The sequence below is a fragment of the Brienomyrus brachyistius genome, chromosome 3 (assembly GCF_023856365.1).
Source record: "Brienomyrus brachyistius isolate T26 chromosome 3, BBRACH_0.4, whole genome shotgun sequence".
Lineage (NCBI taxonomy): Eukaryota > Metazoa > Chordata > Actinopteri > Osteoglossiformes > Mormyridae > Brienomyrus > Brienomyrus brachyistius.
The window spans coordinates 1,689,056-1,706,319 of NC_064535.1; the positions used below are offsets into that span (position 1 = coordinate 1,689,056).

At 50.4% G+C, this 17,264-nt stretch overlaps 1 protein-coding gene across 1 annotated transcript in view; it reads right to left on the bottom strand.

The window, feature by feature from the left end:
• Positions 1–17,264, bottom strand: part of LOC125738578 (protein eyes shut homolog) — a 79,440-nt gene that overhangs the window by 49,258 nt on the left and 12,918 nt on the right. Inside the window, exon 2 of the mRNA XM_049007724.1 lies at positions 888–962. Coding sequence (XP_048863681.1) covers positions 888–960 — 73 coding nt within the window. The 5' untranslated portion in view covers positions 961–962. The remainder of the gene's footprint in view (positions 1–887; positions 963–17,264) is intronic.

Below are 17,264 nucleotides of genomic sequence, written 5' to 3' on the forward strand. Positions count from 1 at the left end.
AGGAGTGACTCCTGTTAGCTGTGACCCACAAAAGGGAAACAGGGAAACTCTTCCTGACTCATTTTCCAGAAGTTTCTCTCTGCGTGGGGGGGAGTGGGCATGGTCAGGATCCTCCAGGCGGGATGCTGCATTCTCACACAGCTGGAGCTACCAGTTCGGGGGGGGCACTGGAGACGTGGGGGCCTCTTTCTGGCCGCTGGGGCTGCAGCTCCCCGGCTGCTCCTGTGGGAGCATCTGAAACTCACCACTCAACGACATGGTAAATATCTGTATACAGATTATCTCCGTAAAGGCGGAGAGCGAAAAAGCTCAGAGATCAGAGGATTTGGGGAAAATGAGCGGTTTAAGCTCCTGGGAACCGCAGTCAGTCATTAAAATCAGCACTGGGTCACAGCTCAAGGTGCATTATGGTAGAAATGCTTAAGAAAAGACCCCTGCATTGTCATGAAAGACAGGTTTCCATCAGACAGTGTGAGGCCCTTTAAATGCTCTCACAGGACCCGAGGAGTTGCCCACCCAATTTCCATCACTGGCCCAAATCAGATCCATAAAATACGATTCAATCAAATAGTGCCAAAAGCATCGGGTCTGACCCCCGCTTTACAGCACCCCCTCCTTCCTCCCCCGGTCGCCCTTGAGCCCAAACGCCATGCCCTCGCATGCAGCGATACGCATAGCACCTTGGAAGAGTTCGGAACGGCGAAGCAGATTAGCTGTGGGCATCTGCAGAGCGATGTCGGAAAATGAAGACGCGCTAATGTTTCTAGGCCACCGTAATGAGTTCAGACAGGTGAAAGGAATGCTTTGTGCAGTTAATGAACTCCCCCCGCCCCTCCCCCCACGTTCATTACCTGTAAATGGAGCCACACACTGGCAGGTGTAATTACCTGGTTGGTCAACGCAAGCAGCACCGTTCTGGCAGGGCGATGAACACTCGTCAGCGTCCGCCTTGCAGGCCATGCCTTTTAAAAAGAGGGGAAGGGGGGTCAGAGGGGCAGGTGGGGGTCATGGCATGGGGGTGGGTCAAGTGAAAGCAAAAAAACACAAATAATCAAGGAGATCTGAACGCTGCCCGGTAACTCAATCCGTGTGTCCTGAGGCGCACAGGAACAAGGAGAGCATGCGCCTGTCCCATGGCACCCTGCCCCCCCACCCCCCTGCTGGCAGACACACTCATAGCGGCTGAGGTCAATGCGGTGCCTTTGTACAGACAGCAAGATGAGTGACATTCATGTGGTGATTTCGCTGCCCGTGGACTGTGAAGCCCAGAATACAAGACTTCATGGAAATTTCCATAGCAAACAATTACAGGGAAAGTGTCCTGGCGATGGATAGGGTGTAGGGAATTACACCAGCAGCGATCTGTCAAGCTTGCGAGGAGCACATGTGTGCTAATAAAAATAAACGTCACGTGGTGCCGAGCGGGGACACCGCCACGATCTGGTGCCGAAATACTCAATTTCCCTGTCAATTTGTCACAAAATGAGTGACACAGAGAAATAAGGGAGTGTGTGCCATTCTGGCCGGTGGGAATATCCCTCCCGCTCCACGGGAATCGTGAAAGAGAAACTGCTATGGGAAAGGGGAGCAGGACTGGCACGGTGGTGGCGTGGGGAGAAGAGACAGGCGGATAGGAGGGAACTAAGGGTAGCTGGCAGATTACAGAAAAGTGACTAAAAGTTTTTGAAAAATACAGTGAATTTCAGTAGTTCAAGATACAATGTGAAATGGGTCCTTAGAACGTACAGGGTGGGTGTGGGCTGTTGAGCGGGTCCTCACGGAGAAACAAGAACACAAGGGCAATGAGTAGCTGGCTCTGCCTGAAGCCGAGAGTCACCATCCTCTAGCATCTGCAGATCCTCGTCCTGCAGAAGGGCAGTCCTCCTCACAGGAGATTCCATCCTCTTAAAGCTGAGAAGCTCTAATAACCTCAGATATTTAAGCGATTATCAACTAAGAAAAAGTTACTCAAGAAGAATTTACGTTGAAGCTATTAATATTGACTGTAATAAACCAACTGTCCCAACACTGAGCCGGAGAGGAGTGCAGAGCAGGAGTGAACAGCGTACTGAAAAGCTGGTTGCAACGAAGCCAGCCTCCGCTGATCGTGAATTAATGAACAGCTGTCTGGTTATCTGAAGCCGTGCAAATTGACCAGTTCTTAAGCACAGCGCAGCACTACACGCTGAGACACGGGGCCTGTGTAACAGATAGCCAGGGGAGAAGGGCGACCTTCCTCACGCCACAGTGGGGCCGTTCTTATGAGGAGAAGATCAACCTTCCTCATGCCACGGCGGGGCCGTTCTTATGGGGAGAAGATCAACCTTCCTCATGCCACGGCGGGGCCGTTCTTATGGGGAGAAGATCAACCTTCCTCATGCCACAGTGGGGCCATTCTTATGAGGAGAAGATCAACCTTCCTCATGCCACGGCGGGGCCGTTCTTATGGGGAGAAGATCAACCTTCCTCATGCCACGGCAGGGCCGTTCTTATGGGGAGAAGATCAACCTTCCTCATGCCACGGCAGGGCCGTTCTTATGGGGAGAAGATCAACCTTCCTCATGCCACAGTGGGGCCGTTCTTATGGGGAGAAGATCAACCTTCCTCATGCCACGGCGGGGCCGTTCTTATGGGGAGAAGATCAACCTTCCTCATGCCACGGCAGGGCCGTTCTTATGGGGAGAAGATCAACCTTCCTCATGCCACGGCGGGGCCGTTCTTATGGGGAGAAGATCAACCTTCCACACGCCACGGTGGGGCCGTTCTTATGGGGTAAAGCACGACCTTCCTCACGCTACTGCGTTGCCGTTCTTATGGGGTGAAGGGCGAACTTCCTCACGCCACAGTGGGGCCATTCTTACGGGGAGAAGATCAACCTTCCTTACGCTACAGTGGGGCCGTTCTTACAGGAAGAAGGGCGACCTTCCTCACGCCACAACGGGGCCGTTCTTACAGGAAGAAGGGCGACCTTCCTCACGCCACAGCGGGGGTCGTTCTTACAGGAAGAAGGGCGACCTTCCTCACGCCACAACGGGGCCGTTCTTACAGGAAGAAGGGCGACCTTCCTCATGCCACAATGGGGCCATTCTTACAGGAAGAAGGGCGACCTTCCTCACGCCACAACGGGGCCATTCTTACAGGAAGAAGGGCGACCTTCCTCACGCCACAACGGGGCCGTTCTTACAGGAAGAAGGGCGACCTTCCTCACGCCACAGCGGGGGCCGTTCTTACAGGAAGAAGGGCGACCTTCCTCACGCCACAGCGGGGCCGTTCTTACAGGAAGAAGGGCGACCTTCCTCACGCCACAGCGGGGCCGTTCTTACAGGAAGAAGGGCGACCATCCTCACGTCACAACGGGGCCGTTCTTACAGGAAGAAGGGCGACCATCCTCACGTCACAACGGGGCCGTTCTTACAGGAAGAAGAGCGACCTTCCTCACGCCACAACGGGGCCGTTCTTACAGGAAGAAGGGCGACCTTCCTCACGCCACAGCGGGGCCGTTCTTACAGGAAGAAGGGCGACCTTCCTCACGCCACAGCGGGGCCGTTCTTACAGGAAGAAGGGCGACCTTCCTCACGCCACAGCGGGGCCGTTCTTACAGGAAGAAGAGCGACCTTCCTCACGCCACAACGGGGCCGTTCTTACAGGAAGAAGGGCGACCTTCCTCACGTCACAACGGGGCCGTTCTTACAGGAAGAAGGGCGACCATCCTCACGTCACAACGGGGCCGTTCTTACAGGAAGAAGAGCGACCTTCCTCACGCCACAACGGGGCCGTTCTTACAGGAAGAAGGGCGACCTTCCTCAAGCCACAACGGGGCCGTTCTTACAGGAAGAAGGGCGACCTTCCTCAAGCCACAACGGGGCCGTTCTTACAGGAAGAAGGGCGACCTTCCTCACGTCACAACGGGGCCGTTCTTACAGGAAGAAGGGCGACCATCCTCACGTCACAACGGGGCCGTTCTTACAGGAAGAAGAGCGACCTTCCTCACGCCACAACGGGGCCGTTCTTACAGGAAGAAGGGCGACCTTCCTCACGCCACAACGGGGCCGTTCTTACAGGAAGAAGAGCGACCTTCCTCACGCCACAACGGGGCCGTTCTTACAGGAAGAAGGGCGACCTTCCTCAAGCCACAACGGGGCCGTTCTTACAGGAAGAAGGGCGACCTTCCTCACGCCACAGCGGGGCCGTTCTTACAGGAAGAAGGGCGACCTTCCTCAAGCCACAACGGGGCCGTTCTTACAGGAAGAAGGGCGACCTTCCTCACGCCACAGCGGGGCCGTTCTTACAGGAAGAAGGGCGACCTTCCTCACGCCACAACGGGGCCGTTCTTACAGGAAGAAGGGCGACCTTCCTCCTGCTTTGTATTTTTAATGTCAAAGAAGTTCACACATTCAAGAAAAAAAACATATACCATTACTCTGGTCAATACCCAGATAGACAGACAGACATATACAATGCATAATACCCAGACAGACAGACAGACACATATACCATTACTATGCAAAGTCTCTCCGTTCAATACCCAGAGAAACAGACAGACAGACAGAGACACACACACACTCAAACACACACATATACTGTTACAATGCAAAGTTTCTCTGGTCAAAACCCAAGGAAGGATCACAAACACTAATTTTGCTGAGAGTGTGTGTTTTGACTGATTTGTATATTTAAAAGTAGCATTCTATTATCTATGTGTGTTTATAGACAGACAGACACATGTGTGCACATACATGTATGTGTCAAGGGGCCTGTTTACCTGCAGTTCCATTCAGACAGAGGCAACGGAAGCCATTCAGCACATCGACACACAGCGCCCCCTTGTGGCAGGGCAAAGTGAGACACCCGTCGACTGCAACCTCGCAGTTTTCACCTGCAAAGGATGGAAGGTTCTCACCTCATCTGGATTCCGCTGCCAGATGGCTCATGGGGGGGTGCATACAACCAGCTCACGTCGAATCACCTCTGTTTACTTACACAAAGCAGGTGAAAAGGAACAGACAAAAAGCTCTTTTCTTTGGGGGGGAGCTGATGTCAGAGGAGAGAGCTGGGGGTGTAACGAAACAGCTCCTGGGACTAAACAAGCTCTTCACAATGGTGGGCTGATACAATAGGACACGTACACCCACCCACCACATCCAAGCAGAGGCGGCGGGAGACAATGCAGCCAGTAACTCGCCGACAAATCCCGGCGCACAGAAACACTCATGGCCACAGAGCCGGCCTGTTTATCTTGTGCGACAGCGAGACTGATTTCATGCATTTATAACTCAGCATTTACGTGTTTGTCTACAATAAATCAAGGTGATACTGAAGTACTTTAAGCAATTTCCTCAGGATAATAAAACTGTATCTAAAAGTACTCACTGATCTGTCATGTCTATTTTGGTATAAGGATCAGACTTCAGTGTTTAGCAGACATGCTCTTACCAGGCAAACAATCGCCCAAGCCGTCACGGCAAACCCACATGTGGAGACCTGGGGAGCTGCAGGCTGTCCATGCAATGGTTTATAGGTAACATACTACCCCACACACGTTTTGGCCACTCCAAGACTGCCTTCCAATTCCTAGGGACTACGGAGCCCCTGCTAATGAAGTCACACACTAGGGTTAGCGAAGGCTAATGCAGCTTCACACCTGAGTTAGCGACTGCTAATGGAGCCCCACACAAGGGTTAGGCCCATTGCTAAACAGGCTCACTCTGGCAGCCTGTGGGTGGCGCTATTTCATGTACAGAGGGAGCACTGCTCGGGGGACAAACTTCCATTATGAAGGTGAAGAAGACAAATGTTGACCTCTGCCAGGTACACAAATGGGGGAAAACAGTGGAAAGTTCCACTCTGTTCTGGACGATCTGGTTGTTTGTTTTATAAATATATTTTATTTCTTATTGATTAGAACAATAACAGTCAGTGCTTCTCTTCTTCAGCCCCTTTTATCCTGGGGGGGGTGTTCTCTCTGTTCTGTATCATGCCTGGACTGCCTTCTGATTGAGCTACTTCCTAGAGCGATTGGGGGTAAAAGGTCTTGCTCGAGGCTCCAACGATGCTATCTCTCTGCCAACCCTGAGATTCATGCCGGTGACCTTCTGATAACAGGCACAGCATCCTACACCACAGAGCCACAAATCTGCACTGTTTAGCCACATTTGGCCCAAAGTGGCTGTGTGAACCAGCGGTGCAGGGAATGCTGGGATACTCTGTCCTCCACATACACACGGAACCCAGGGGAGAAAGTGATTTCCCAAAATCAAATGAAAACATAATATCAGCATTAAACTAATGTCTCGTTGAGTACAGCACGCCGGTATAAATGAAGGTATTTAAGATTCTGATTTAGCTGCTGCTTAATATTAATATTAATGTTCAGCTGTGTACCAAGTTCATTCCTCACGATGACTAATGGATATTAATCAGCACATCAATATGCAATCCGGCAGATCACATAATGGTTAGATTTGCAAGCCTTTTACTGGAAAACCCGTGACACGCTGGCGGGATGGCGAATTTCCAATGAAATCTGACGAGAAGATCATCTTTGCTTCCTCTGAAGAGGAGAGTCTAGAATGAGTCTGATGGGGAGGATCAAGCACTGACTGAAGCAAATCCCTGAGAAGCGAACACGTTCTCAACATGCTCCGAACACGCTCCGAACACGCTCCGAGCACGCTCTGCATCGGGGGCCACCCACTCCACATTGCTGCAGCCTGTCATGTGTGGGGGTGCCTGGGGATGTTTCGCATTGTGATGAGGGCAGTGACTCTGCCCTTCTCCCCTGGATGTTTGCATCCTCCTGGAGATGCACCAACATTAACACACCGGTGTCACTCAGCTCGACTTTAAAACTGCTCCCTATCATCGCTGAGCCGCTGCGTCCAAACACGCTGTTGTCCTAAACGCACATGGACCGCCGTCCTGAAGGAAAGCAAACTGACCGGACCGCAGTAGGGTGTCCTGACACAAGCATTCTACATGACAAACGAGCATGACTATAGCCGACACTGAGCACTGGTGATGTGGAGGAAACCATTAGATCACTCCTCACACCCTAAGCCCTGCCGTACTCCCTTTATACTACATACTGTATATAACCCCAAATTACAGCCTTCAGGGACATTTGATAAGCCTCCTTATTACACACTTATCGACTCAAATTCATATTTGCAGAAAATGGACTCTGACGGTAAGGCAGATGGGGAGTGATATTTTTGGTTTATTAGTTCATTTAAATGTAGATTCGGTTGTTTGTGTGCCGGTTTGTCTGGTCCCTGAAGCTGCTGTGAGCTCATCACAGGGGCTTTGACGTGCTCCTCTGTGAGGTGAGGACGGCCGTCATGCTTGCCGGGGGGGGGGGGGGTTATGGGCCGTGTGCATAGAGCGATAAGGCTCCCTGCCCATGAATGCCACGCGAGACACGCAATTAAAACAATTTCATGTACACTAGTGAAAGCATGAGCTCACATGACGTGCTGAGCATCATGTCAGCCGCTATTAGTGTCCCCGACATGGGGCTCTCTGCCCCATTTTGTCCATGATTAACAAAACGAGCTCGGAGAAATATTATTATTGTAACTTTACAAATAAAAATAACAAGCGTTTTTGACAAATACATTCAAATTTTACGCACAAAAACACACTCAACTTAAATTACCTGCAAATCCTGAAAGACATGAACCCATAACCTGTGACGAGGCTGGCGTGGGGGGAATCATTTCTGCAGCTGTGGTGGTTGTGATTAATTTCACAGGTCACCCCCCCAAGACCTCGGTTAGTAATGGGGGGGGGCAATCATCCGCATGTAGGAACACCGATTCCCTGCGCATTTCAATCAAATTAAAATCAAAGCTGCCTCATTTCACAGGAAGCGACTCACAGAGAATCTAAGGTTATGTCCCTCTGAAGATCACGCACACGCAGTGATGCAGCCTGAAAATGCAGTGTAGGCGCAGTGAGTCATAACCGAGCCGGTGTCTCCCATTAATGCCACAGCTCTCCCTGCTCAGCATACAGAAAGAAATCTCCTTTATAAATTTCTGTCCATGATGTATTTCCACGCACATGCTCTCTCTACGGCAGATTATTCCCTGCCTCGCGCCCGTAGCTTCCGGGATAGGCTCAGGACCCCTATGACACTGGATAAACAGCATGGAAGGTGAATTAATAAACTGATACTACCTGTACAAAAAAATTTGCATAATTTTTTTCTGAAGAAATTTCAGCATTCATTTACAAACTGAGGAACTCAAAACCTACTTGGACTACTTGGACTCGACAGTGACTTGATACTGACTCCAGTCACAGCCTTTGGTAACAACCAGAAGATACAGGTTTCATGTCTGACATCTTCCTTTACATTCATTCTCTGACCTTTTGCTTAGAAAAAACTACCAGTGGACCGAGAACCAGTCTGATGGGTCACTGCAGATGAACTGAATGCCAGGGCAGCTTTCCTTAAATAACCAGCACATTGTCACAGGAAACAGTGTCTGACACTGATTCTGCTGGCGGTGGTGGCTTTGTGCGGACGTCAGGGAAGCCCCGAAACGAGCCGTGCCGGAATGCATCAAGCGCCAAAGATATTTATAGTGGCGCTGTGAGCCCAGCTGGGCTGAGGCACATGTCTGAATGGCTAAAATACGTACAGCCTTCCAAGACCCCTATCAGAATCCGGTTTACTGGCTAAGTATGTTCACACACACACAGGGGATTCGTCTCCCATTGTCTATGGCTCTCAGACACACGGCAGATACAGACACAGTCAGGACAAGTCAGCAGTCACAACAATCCGGCTGATACATACATGCAGGAGTCCATGTCAGTGCAGAGAATAAACACAATATGTGCAATAAGTACAGAACAATACAGTTATTTAATAAAAGTTATTTATGACAGTGAGCTGTCGTGTGGTACTGGGCGGGACGAGTGTGACGGAGCTGGGTAACTGGGTCAGCTGCTCGTAACAGCGATGGCTTCTGGGAAAAAACGTTCTTGTCCCGGTTTGTTTTGTTACACGGTGATGTGTGGCGGCAGCCGGGGGGGAGAAGTTCTATGAGGTCGTGCCCCAGGTGCCAGGGGTCTGTGATGGTTTTCCCGAATCGGGATGAAAGCAGATCCTAGGGAAGGAGCGGGGGGCAGCTGGACACTGAGCAGCTTAGCGTTGAATTTAAGCGAAGATATGCAACGGCCGACGCAAGCCGACATCATCCGGCTGTGATAAATGTAACACTTAACAGGGGGAGGACGGGGGGGGGGGGGGGAGTTCTCAGCCGCCAGCTTTCGTTGCATCGGCTCGTTCTGAATCTGGTTCAGATGATAGGTTAACACCATGGAGCCCGATGCTGACATTTAACGCCCCCGTGAAGGTCCTCTGAGGCACAGCCATTAGGACTGGGGCGGGGCGGGGCCAGGTCGGGGGAGGGGGTGACCATCAACATCATCGCTACACCACAAATTCCCATCATCCTTCAAACTGACCATGGAGCCAATTTGGCCTGCTCCCCATGCCATGACGGCCGGCAATCATCTCCCCCTCGTTAATAATGCATAACGGCCCCCGTCCGCAATCAGACTTTAATCAGGATTGTGTCTCACAGGCATGGGATCAGGGAGACTAGGGAATTATTGCCGAAATTGCAGAGAAGTATTTTCCCCCGACCTCATGATGTAAATGACACGTGAAGATTCACGTGTTAATTAATTGCTTAAATATTTGGCCGACTAACGGGAAAAACAGGACGAGAGGCAGCGGACAGACAAACGATGGTAAATATAAAAAGCGAGGAAGCGTGAGAGCCTGAGGTGATTCACGCTGCATGATGGCGTAAACACCCTCTATATGACATATTTACCGCATGCTGCGACTCTATCTTAGTCCTGCTGAATAACTAGCACGCTGTGATCTGCAGAACAAGGCAGGGGGCCCTACTAGTCACTGTTTTTACATCCTATGGGAGAGTTTTAACAAAGTGCAAAGGCAAGTGAGCAGGGATGCTATACAAGTCTGTAATCACCTTTCACCAGTTTCCCAAAAGCAAGTTTAAAGATAGATCTAACACACCCAAGTGTGTCTCCGCACCCATGATGAAAGACACCCCTGCATGGGTGATGGAGAAAGCTCTAGAAATAGAAATATTTATACATAGAATACTAACTAGATTGTAAGATTTACATAAGAGTTTAACTAACTGTGTATAGTCGCAGAATTTTTCCCTTTCAGGTAATGATGATGAGGATACATTTAATAAAAAAGAACAAAAATATTAATCTTTTTGGGGATTCTGCCTTCCATAGCTACATATAGTGTAGGCTGAAGGCAGAGTCATAACCGAGAGCAGTTAAGTTTTGGTATGCGTCACAGGATGAGGATATGGGGACAGAACCAGAATCAGGAACAGATAACAAGATGGGGGGACAGAACCAGAATCAGGTAACAGGATGGGGGACAGAACCAGAATCAGGAACAGGTAACAGGAAGGGGGGACAGAACCAGAACCAGGAACAGGTAACAAGATGGGGGGACAGAACCAGAATCAGGAATCGATAACAAGATAGGGGAACAGAACCAGAATCAGGAGTAGGTAACAAGATGAGGGGACAGAACCAGAATCAGGAGCAGGTAACAGGAAGGGGGGACAGAACAAGAACCAGGAGCAGGTAACAAGATGGGGGGACAGAACCAGAATCAGGTAACAGGATGGGGGGACAGAACCAGAATCAGGTAACAGGATGGGGGGACAGAACCAGAACCAGGAACAGATGACAAGATGGGGGGACAGAACCAGAATGAGGAACAGATAACAAGATGGGGGGACAGAACCAGAACCAGGAACAGATAACAAGATGGGGGGAAAGAACCAGAATCAGGAACAGATAACAAGATGGGAGGACAGAACCAGAATCAGGAACATATAACAAGATGGGGGGACAGAACCAGAATCAGGAGCAGGTAACAGGAAGGGGGGACAGAACCATAACCAGAATCAGGAGCAGGTAACAGGATGGGGGGACAGAACCAGAACCAGGAGCAGGTAACAGGATGGGGGGACAGAACCAGAATCAGGAGCAGGTAACAGGACGGGGGGACAGAACCAGAATCAGGAGCAGGTAACAGGATGGGGGGGACAGAACCAAAATCAGGAGCAGGTGACAGGACGGGGGCAGGTAGCAAGAAAAGTATTGACATACATATCAATAGAGAACCAGAGTCAAGCTCGTTAAGGCCTCACAAAACCAGGCGGGGGTGGGGGGGCTGTTAAATTTATTGCTGCAGTCAGTCTAATGACTCAGCAAATTACGATTTCACATTCAAATGCTGCTGTGTTGGGGTTATCAGTCAGGAAGCTTCTGCAATAAATACAGGCCTAATACAGTGGATTATTCCATTACGATTAGCCTAATTATTACCATCATGGATTTACAGAGGATGCCCAAAGCCAGGGCTCCCATTGGTCAGCCATATGGCCCAGCCCCATCCCGGAGAAACACGCCTATGTTCAGTCCCTGCACCCCACAAACTTGCTGTACACTCATCTCGACACCATGCCAGAAGATCAGGTCAGTAAATAAGCTGGATGATTTGTGATGAAGATCCAACCTTGACTTGACCTATAATTGTTCCTCAGGCTTCCTTTCACAGCATGCTGCACATCGCCCCCTGCTGGACTTCAGCCTGCCTCCTCGCTGCCTACGAGAAGGAGACACTGTGTCCATTAAATATTAGAAGCCCAAACCCACTTTCCAGCTGTTGGGTAGGACAGGTGCCCAGTCGGACGAGTTCCTCAGGTATTTTTCTGAGAATAACTCGCCGTATCGGCCAGGAACGCTCACCTCCTGAGAGGAAGCAGCCGGTGCAATATTCAGGGCACAAGAGCAGCACACGGGCTGACAGTGATCAATGGCTCCCCTCGCTGGCGCCGAAACCGGCCCGGCCCGCTGGTAAGCTAGCGCCCGCTACCATGCCTTAAGCCGTGAGCAGAAGCGGAGGGGGAACGCCCCCTACCCCACAGAGTGAGGGTTTCCTGGGAGGCGGCTTCATCCTGGGAGGCGGCTTCATCCTGGGAGGCGGCTTCATCCTGGGAGGCGGCTTCATCCTGGGAGGCGGCTTCATCACACGACGTCCTGGTGACAGTCAGGGAAGTGGCCCAGCACCCCTGTGTTTGGACACTTTCCTTTCACCATTTATTGATAAACGCATGCAAACATACTCACCGCCCCCCTGCCACATTGCCCTATGCATTGCTCTGGAGAACAGCACCTTGCAAAGGTATCGGTAGAAATTACAGCACATGCTGCTTCATTCAGACGACGATCTGCGATTTCAGGAGCCATCTGCTCTCAGATGAGCGACCCCCCCCCCCCCGAGCATCTGGGAGCTGCTCCTTTATAGTAATTTGATTCATGAGTATGGGATTCTGGGTAGGTTACCCGTAAGGTGAGCCTCCCACAATGCACAGTTTGGCCCGAACCTTGTTACAATCCTATTTTAACTAGTCAGGTGACCCTGTCTGCACTACAGCCTTCTGGGAAATGTAGTATGTGAAAAGCAGGTATGAAGTATGTGTAAAGACGAGGGTATGTCCATCCAGAGGGAAGCTGAACTTTGTGCAGGACACGGTGCAGTTTCACTCCATATATCTAATGAACATGGAGCCTGACAAGGAAGCCGGCGGTACGAGGGAGACAGGGGACACCAGAGCGGGGCTCTGTGATGGATTCATGCGAGTCTTACTGCATGTAGCAGATTCTGAGAAAAATAACTCAACATCACAGGATTGTCAAAGTCAGTGCATACAGTGACATTGGGGACATCAGGAGGCCCACACGGAGCACTGGCAGATACTGCAGGAGGGGCTTAGACACGGACACTCTGATACAGTGACATTGGGGACATCAGGAGGCCCACACGGAGCACTGGCAGATACTGCAGGAGGGGCTCTGACACGGACACTCTGATACAGTGACATTGGGGACATCAGGAGGCCCACATGGAGCACTGGCAGATACTGCAGGAGGGGCTCAGACACGGACGTCCTGATACAGTGACATTGGGGACATCAGGAGGCCCACACGGAGCACTGGCAGATACTGCAGGAGGGGCTCAGACACGGACACTCTGATACAGTGACATTGGGGACATCAGGAGACCCACACGGAGGACTGGCAGAGACTGGGGCTCTGACACAGACACTCTGATACAGTGACATTGGGGACATCAGGAGTTCCACACGGACCACTGGCAGATACTGCAGGAGGGGCTCTGACACGGACACCCTGATACAGTGACATTGGGGACATCAGGAGGCCCACACGGAGCACTGGCAGATACTGCAGGAGGGGCTTAGACATGGACACTCTGATACAGTGACATTGGGGACATCAGGAGACCCACATGGAGCACTGGCAGATACTGCAGGAGGGGCTCAGACACCGACACCCTGATACAGTGACATTGGGGACATCAGGAGACCCACACGGAGGACTGGCAGAGACTGGGGCTCTGACACGGACACTCTGATACAGTGACATTGGGGACATCAGGAGGCCCACACGGACCACTGGCAGATACTGCAGGAGGGGCTCAGACACGGACGTCCTGATACAGTGACATTGGGGACATCAGGAGGCCCACACGGACCACTGGCAGATACTGCAGGAGGGGCTCAGACACGGACGTCCTGATACAGTGACATTCGGGACATAAGGAGGCCCACATGGAGCACTGGCAGATACTGCAGGAGGGGCTCTGACACGGACACTCCTTGGAGACGAGCGTGACACAGAAACTCAGGTGCCTTTATTTCACGTTCAGTTCCGCAGGACGATGCGCTGTGGCGACGCTGGCCAGGCATGAATGTGATGCGCTAATGAAGCTGCACTAATGGATGTGCTTACTCGAACTCCATAAGGCACTAGAGCAATGATTCACATGCAAATGAGGAGGTTTTTGGCCCAGGATCTTCAGGAAATGAAACAAGGAGTGATCACTCATAAGGGGCAGGCAGAGTCGCCTGCTTAGAAGATTAAAGCTCTTGGCCATCAGCTACAGCTGTTTACATGATGGACTCCTGGACCAATGACCTGCCTGGGAAGGTACAGTGAGGAGGAGCCATAAGCTCCAAACAAGGCCTCCTGCTCGATCCCCTGAATCTTCACTTCAGAGTGATGATCTCTGCCTGTCATTCCAGGGTCCTCAAAAACAGCAGTAAGGATATCCAGGGACACAGGGCACCTGAGAGGGAAGGGACACTAAAGCCTTTCCAGAAAACTCCACTCTGCACGGATCATTTTTTTACTTTTCTTTTTTTTTGGGGGGGGGGGGGGGTGGCAGTTTAGCATCAGCAAACTGCCACCACCAAGTAGATTAATTTAATAAGTAGCTAAATGAACTGCATTACTGTCTAGTTAGGTTCACATCCTGGAGTTACAGAAGAGAGCTTATCAGTTCAGCTTAATTAGGGAAGACAAGAGGGTCACAGCCCCACAGGTGTAGGTCAGTATGCCAGAGTATCAGCAGTGGAGGGACTGAGAGCACAGACACACACGCACACACACACACGCGCAGGCAGATGCGCATACACATACACACACGCACACACACACACGCGCAGGCAGATGCGCATACACATACACACACGCACACACACACACTCGCAGGCAGATGCGCATACACATACACACACGCGCAGGCAGATGCGCATACACATACACACACGCACACACACACACGCGCAGGCAGATGCGCATACACATACACACACGCACACACACACACGCGCAGGCAGATGCGCATACACATACACACACGCACACACACACGCGCGCAGGCAGATGCGCGCACACACACACATCTGTATTCATATCTTTGTGGGGAGCAGCTATTAATTTCTATGGGAAAAACCCTAACCCCAAAAATGTCGACCTGAACCCCTACCCAGCCATAAGTAACCAAAGAAAATGTGAAACTTTTGGCACCTTTTTAAGATGCCCCCGCTACGTTCCCATCACGCTACGTTCCCATCACGCTACATTCCCATCACTCTACGTTCCCATCACTCTACGTTCCCATCACTCTACGTTCCCATCACTCTACGTTCCCATCACGCTACGTTCCCATCACTCTACGTTCCCATCACGCTACGTTCCCATCACTCTACGTTCCCATCACTCTACGTTCCCATCACTCTACGTTCCCATCACTCTACGTTCCCATCACGCTACGTTCCCATCACTCTACGTTCCCATCACGCTACGTTCCCATCACGCTACGTTCCCATCACTCTACGTTCCCATCACGCTACGTTCCCATCACGCTACGTTCCCATCACTCTACGTTCCCTTCACGCTACGTTCCCTTCACGCTACGTTCCCATCACGCTACGTTCCCTTCACGCTACGTTCCCTTCACGCTACGTTCCCATCACTCTACGTTCCCATCACGCTACGTTCCCTTCACGCTACGTTCCCATCACGCTACGTTCCCTTCACGTTACGTTCCCATCACGCTACGTTCCCATCACGCTACGGTCCCTTCACGGTACGTTCCCATCACTCTACGTTCCCATCACTCTACGTTCCCTTCACGCTACGTTCCCATCACGGTACGTTCCCTTCACGCTACGTTCCCATCACGGTACGTTCCCTTCATGCTACGTTCCCTTCACGCTACGTTCCCTGGAAGTTGCATCAAGGCACATGGGCACATTCACGGAAGAAATTCCTGAACTTGAAGTTAAGTTTACAAAAATAAAACCACTAAAGGTCAATTCCCTCCTCTGTCTCTCTTTATTCCTGCATACAATCCCACTCTTTCAATTAGCGAATCCCTGGACGAGTTATACAGAGATAAACAGACTAAACATATAAAAATGAGAGAGGAAAATATTACAAGGAGAAACACATAACATGCAAACATAAAATCCCTTTTCTATTTTTTTAGGGGGACGAAGAGAGAAAAAGATAAATGTCACAATAATGTCATATTTGCCTATTAAAAGATTAATTATAATTTGCTTTTAACTATGAATTAATCATTTAAAGGCTGAATAGTTAAATGTACATGCTCTGCTGAGACCAGGTCATGTGATCCCCAACCCATGTGATTCTCCTCCAGTATATTTTCATGGGGGGGGGGGCCTGCGTGCCCATCACAGAGGGGGGGCGCCGTGCTGCCTGCGTTTACGGCTGTTTTCCTTCCCCTAGTAAAGACACCGTCTCTGCAGGAGATTCATGGAAACGTCAATGACTCTCTCATGCTGCCCGGCATGTTAAGGGCGTAAATCAGCACATAAAGACCACCCAAGCTGACCTACATCACCCCCATGGCCCCCCGGCCCCCCCACACCCCCGATAACCCTGGTCATAAATACACCGAGAACACACTGTGTCCTCAGTGCCAGCTCGATGTGCAGTACTGCGCGGCTGATGTTCACGGCTTAATGATGAAGCGCATTACGGCCTTAACGAATACCACAGATCCTGATTTACAGGCCAGCATCGTACACATGCCTGCTAAAGAGCTAAAACTGACCAAAAAGATAAAAACACGGATATACAAGCATTGCATGCGGTTATGGCAGTGCCCAGCAGGAGCAGCGTGCGACGCGGCTGGCTGATGACATCACAACAAGGGGGAGGAGTCCAAATTAGCAAGTGCTGTTACCCAAATACAGAAAATGCTACACAACCAATAATGTAAATGGCGCTTAAACATTCAACTAACACTTTAACAGTAAGACATACAACAGTCAGACTATTTTTTCTTTACATGTTTATGGAGAGAAATATTGCGATTTGCCCACTCGTTCTATTTGTATCAGCTACGGAGCCAAAGGGAGGATTTTCACAGTGAGTGTGCATGAAATGGGGCCTAAGCCCCCCCAGGAGTGAGCAAAAGGCCCGGCTGAATTTATAGAATCAATTCAGCATTAAGGGATTTACGCTGCCTTTTCCACAATTAAAATGGAAAGGATAAATTAAGACAAAGCACCATTTTTAGGGCACATTTTAAAGACAGTAAACACTGACCACAGAAATCCTCTGAGTTCTTTTTAATCTATAATGCAAGTTACAGACTAGACTGTTCAATGTTTAATTCAGTTCCATCAGCAAATCTCCAGCTGGCTTGTTTTTCCTTAAATTCTTTTCATATTTCCTCCTGAATGACTTTTATGGTTCAATTGCGAATACAAAGACATTAAAGGGATTATAGAGAATCAACCCGACGAATCACAGAAGCCTGTAGCCTAATGAAGCCGTCGAAGGGA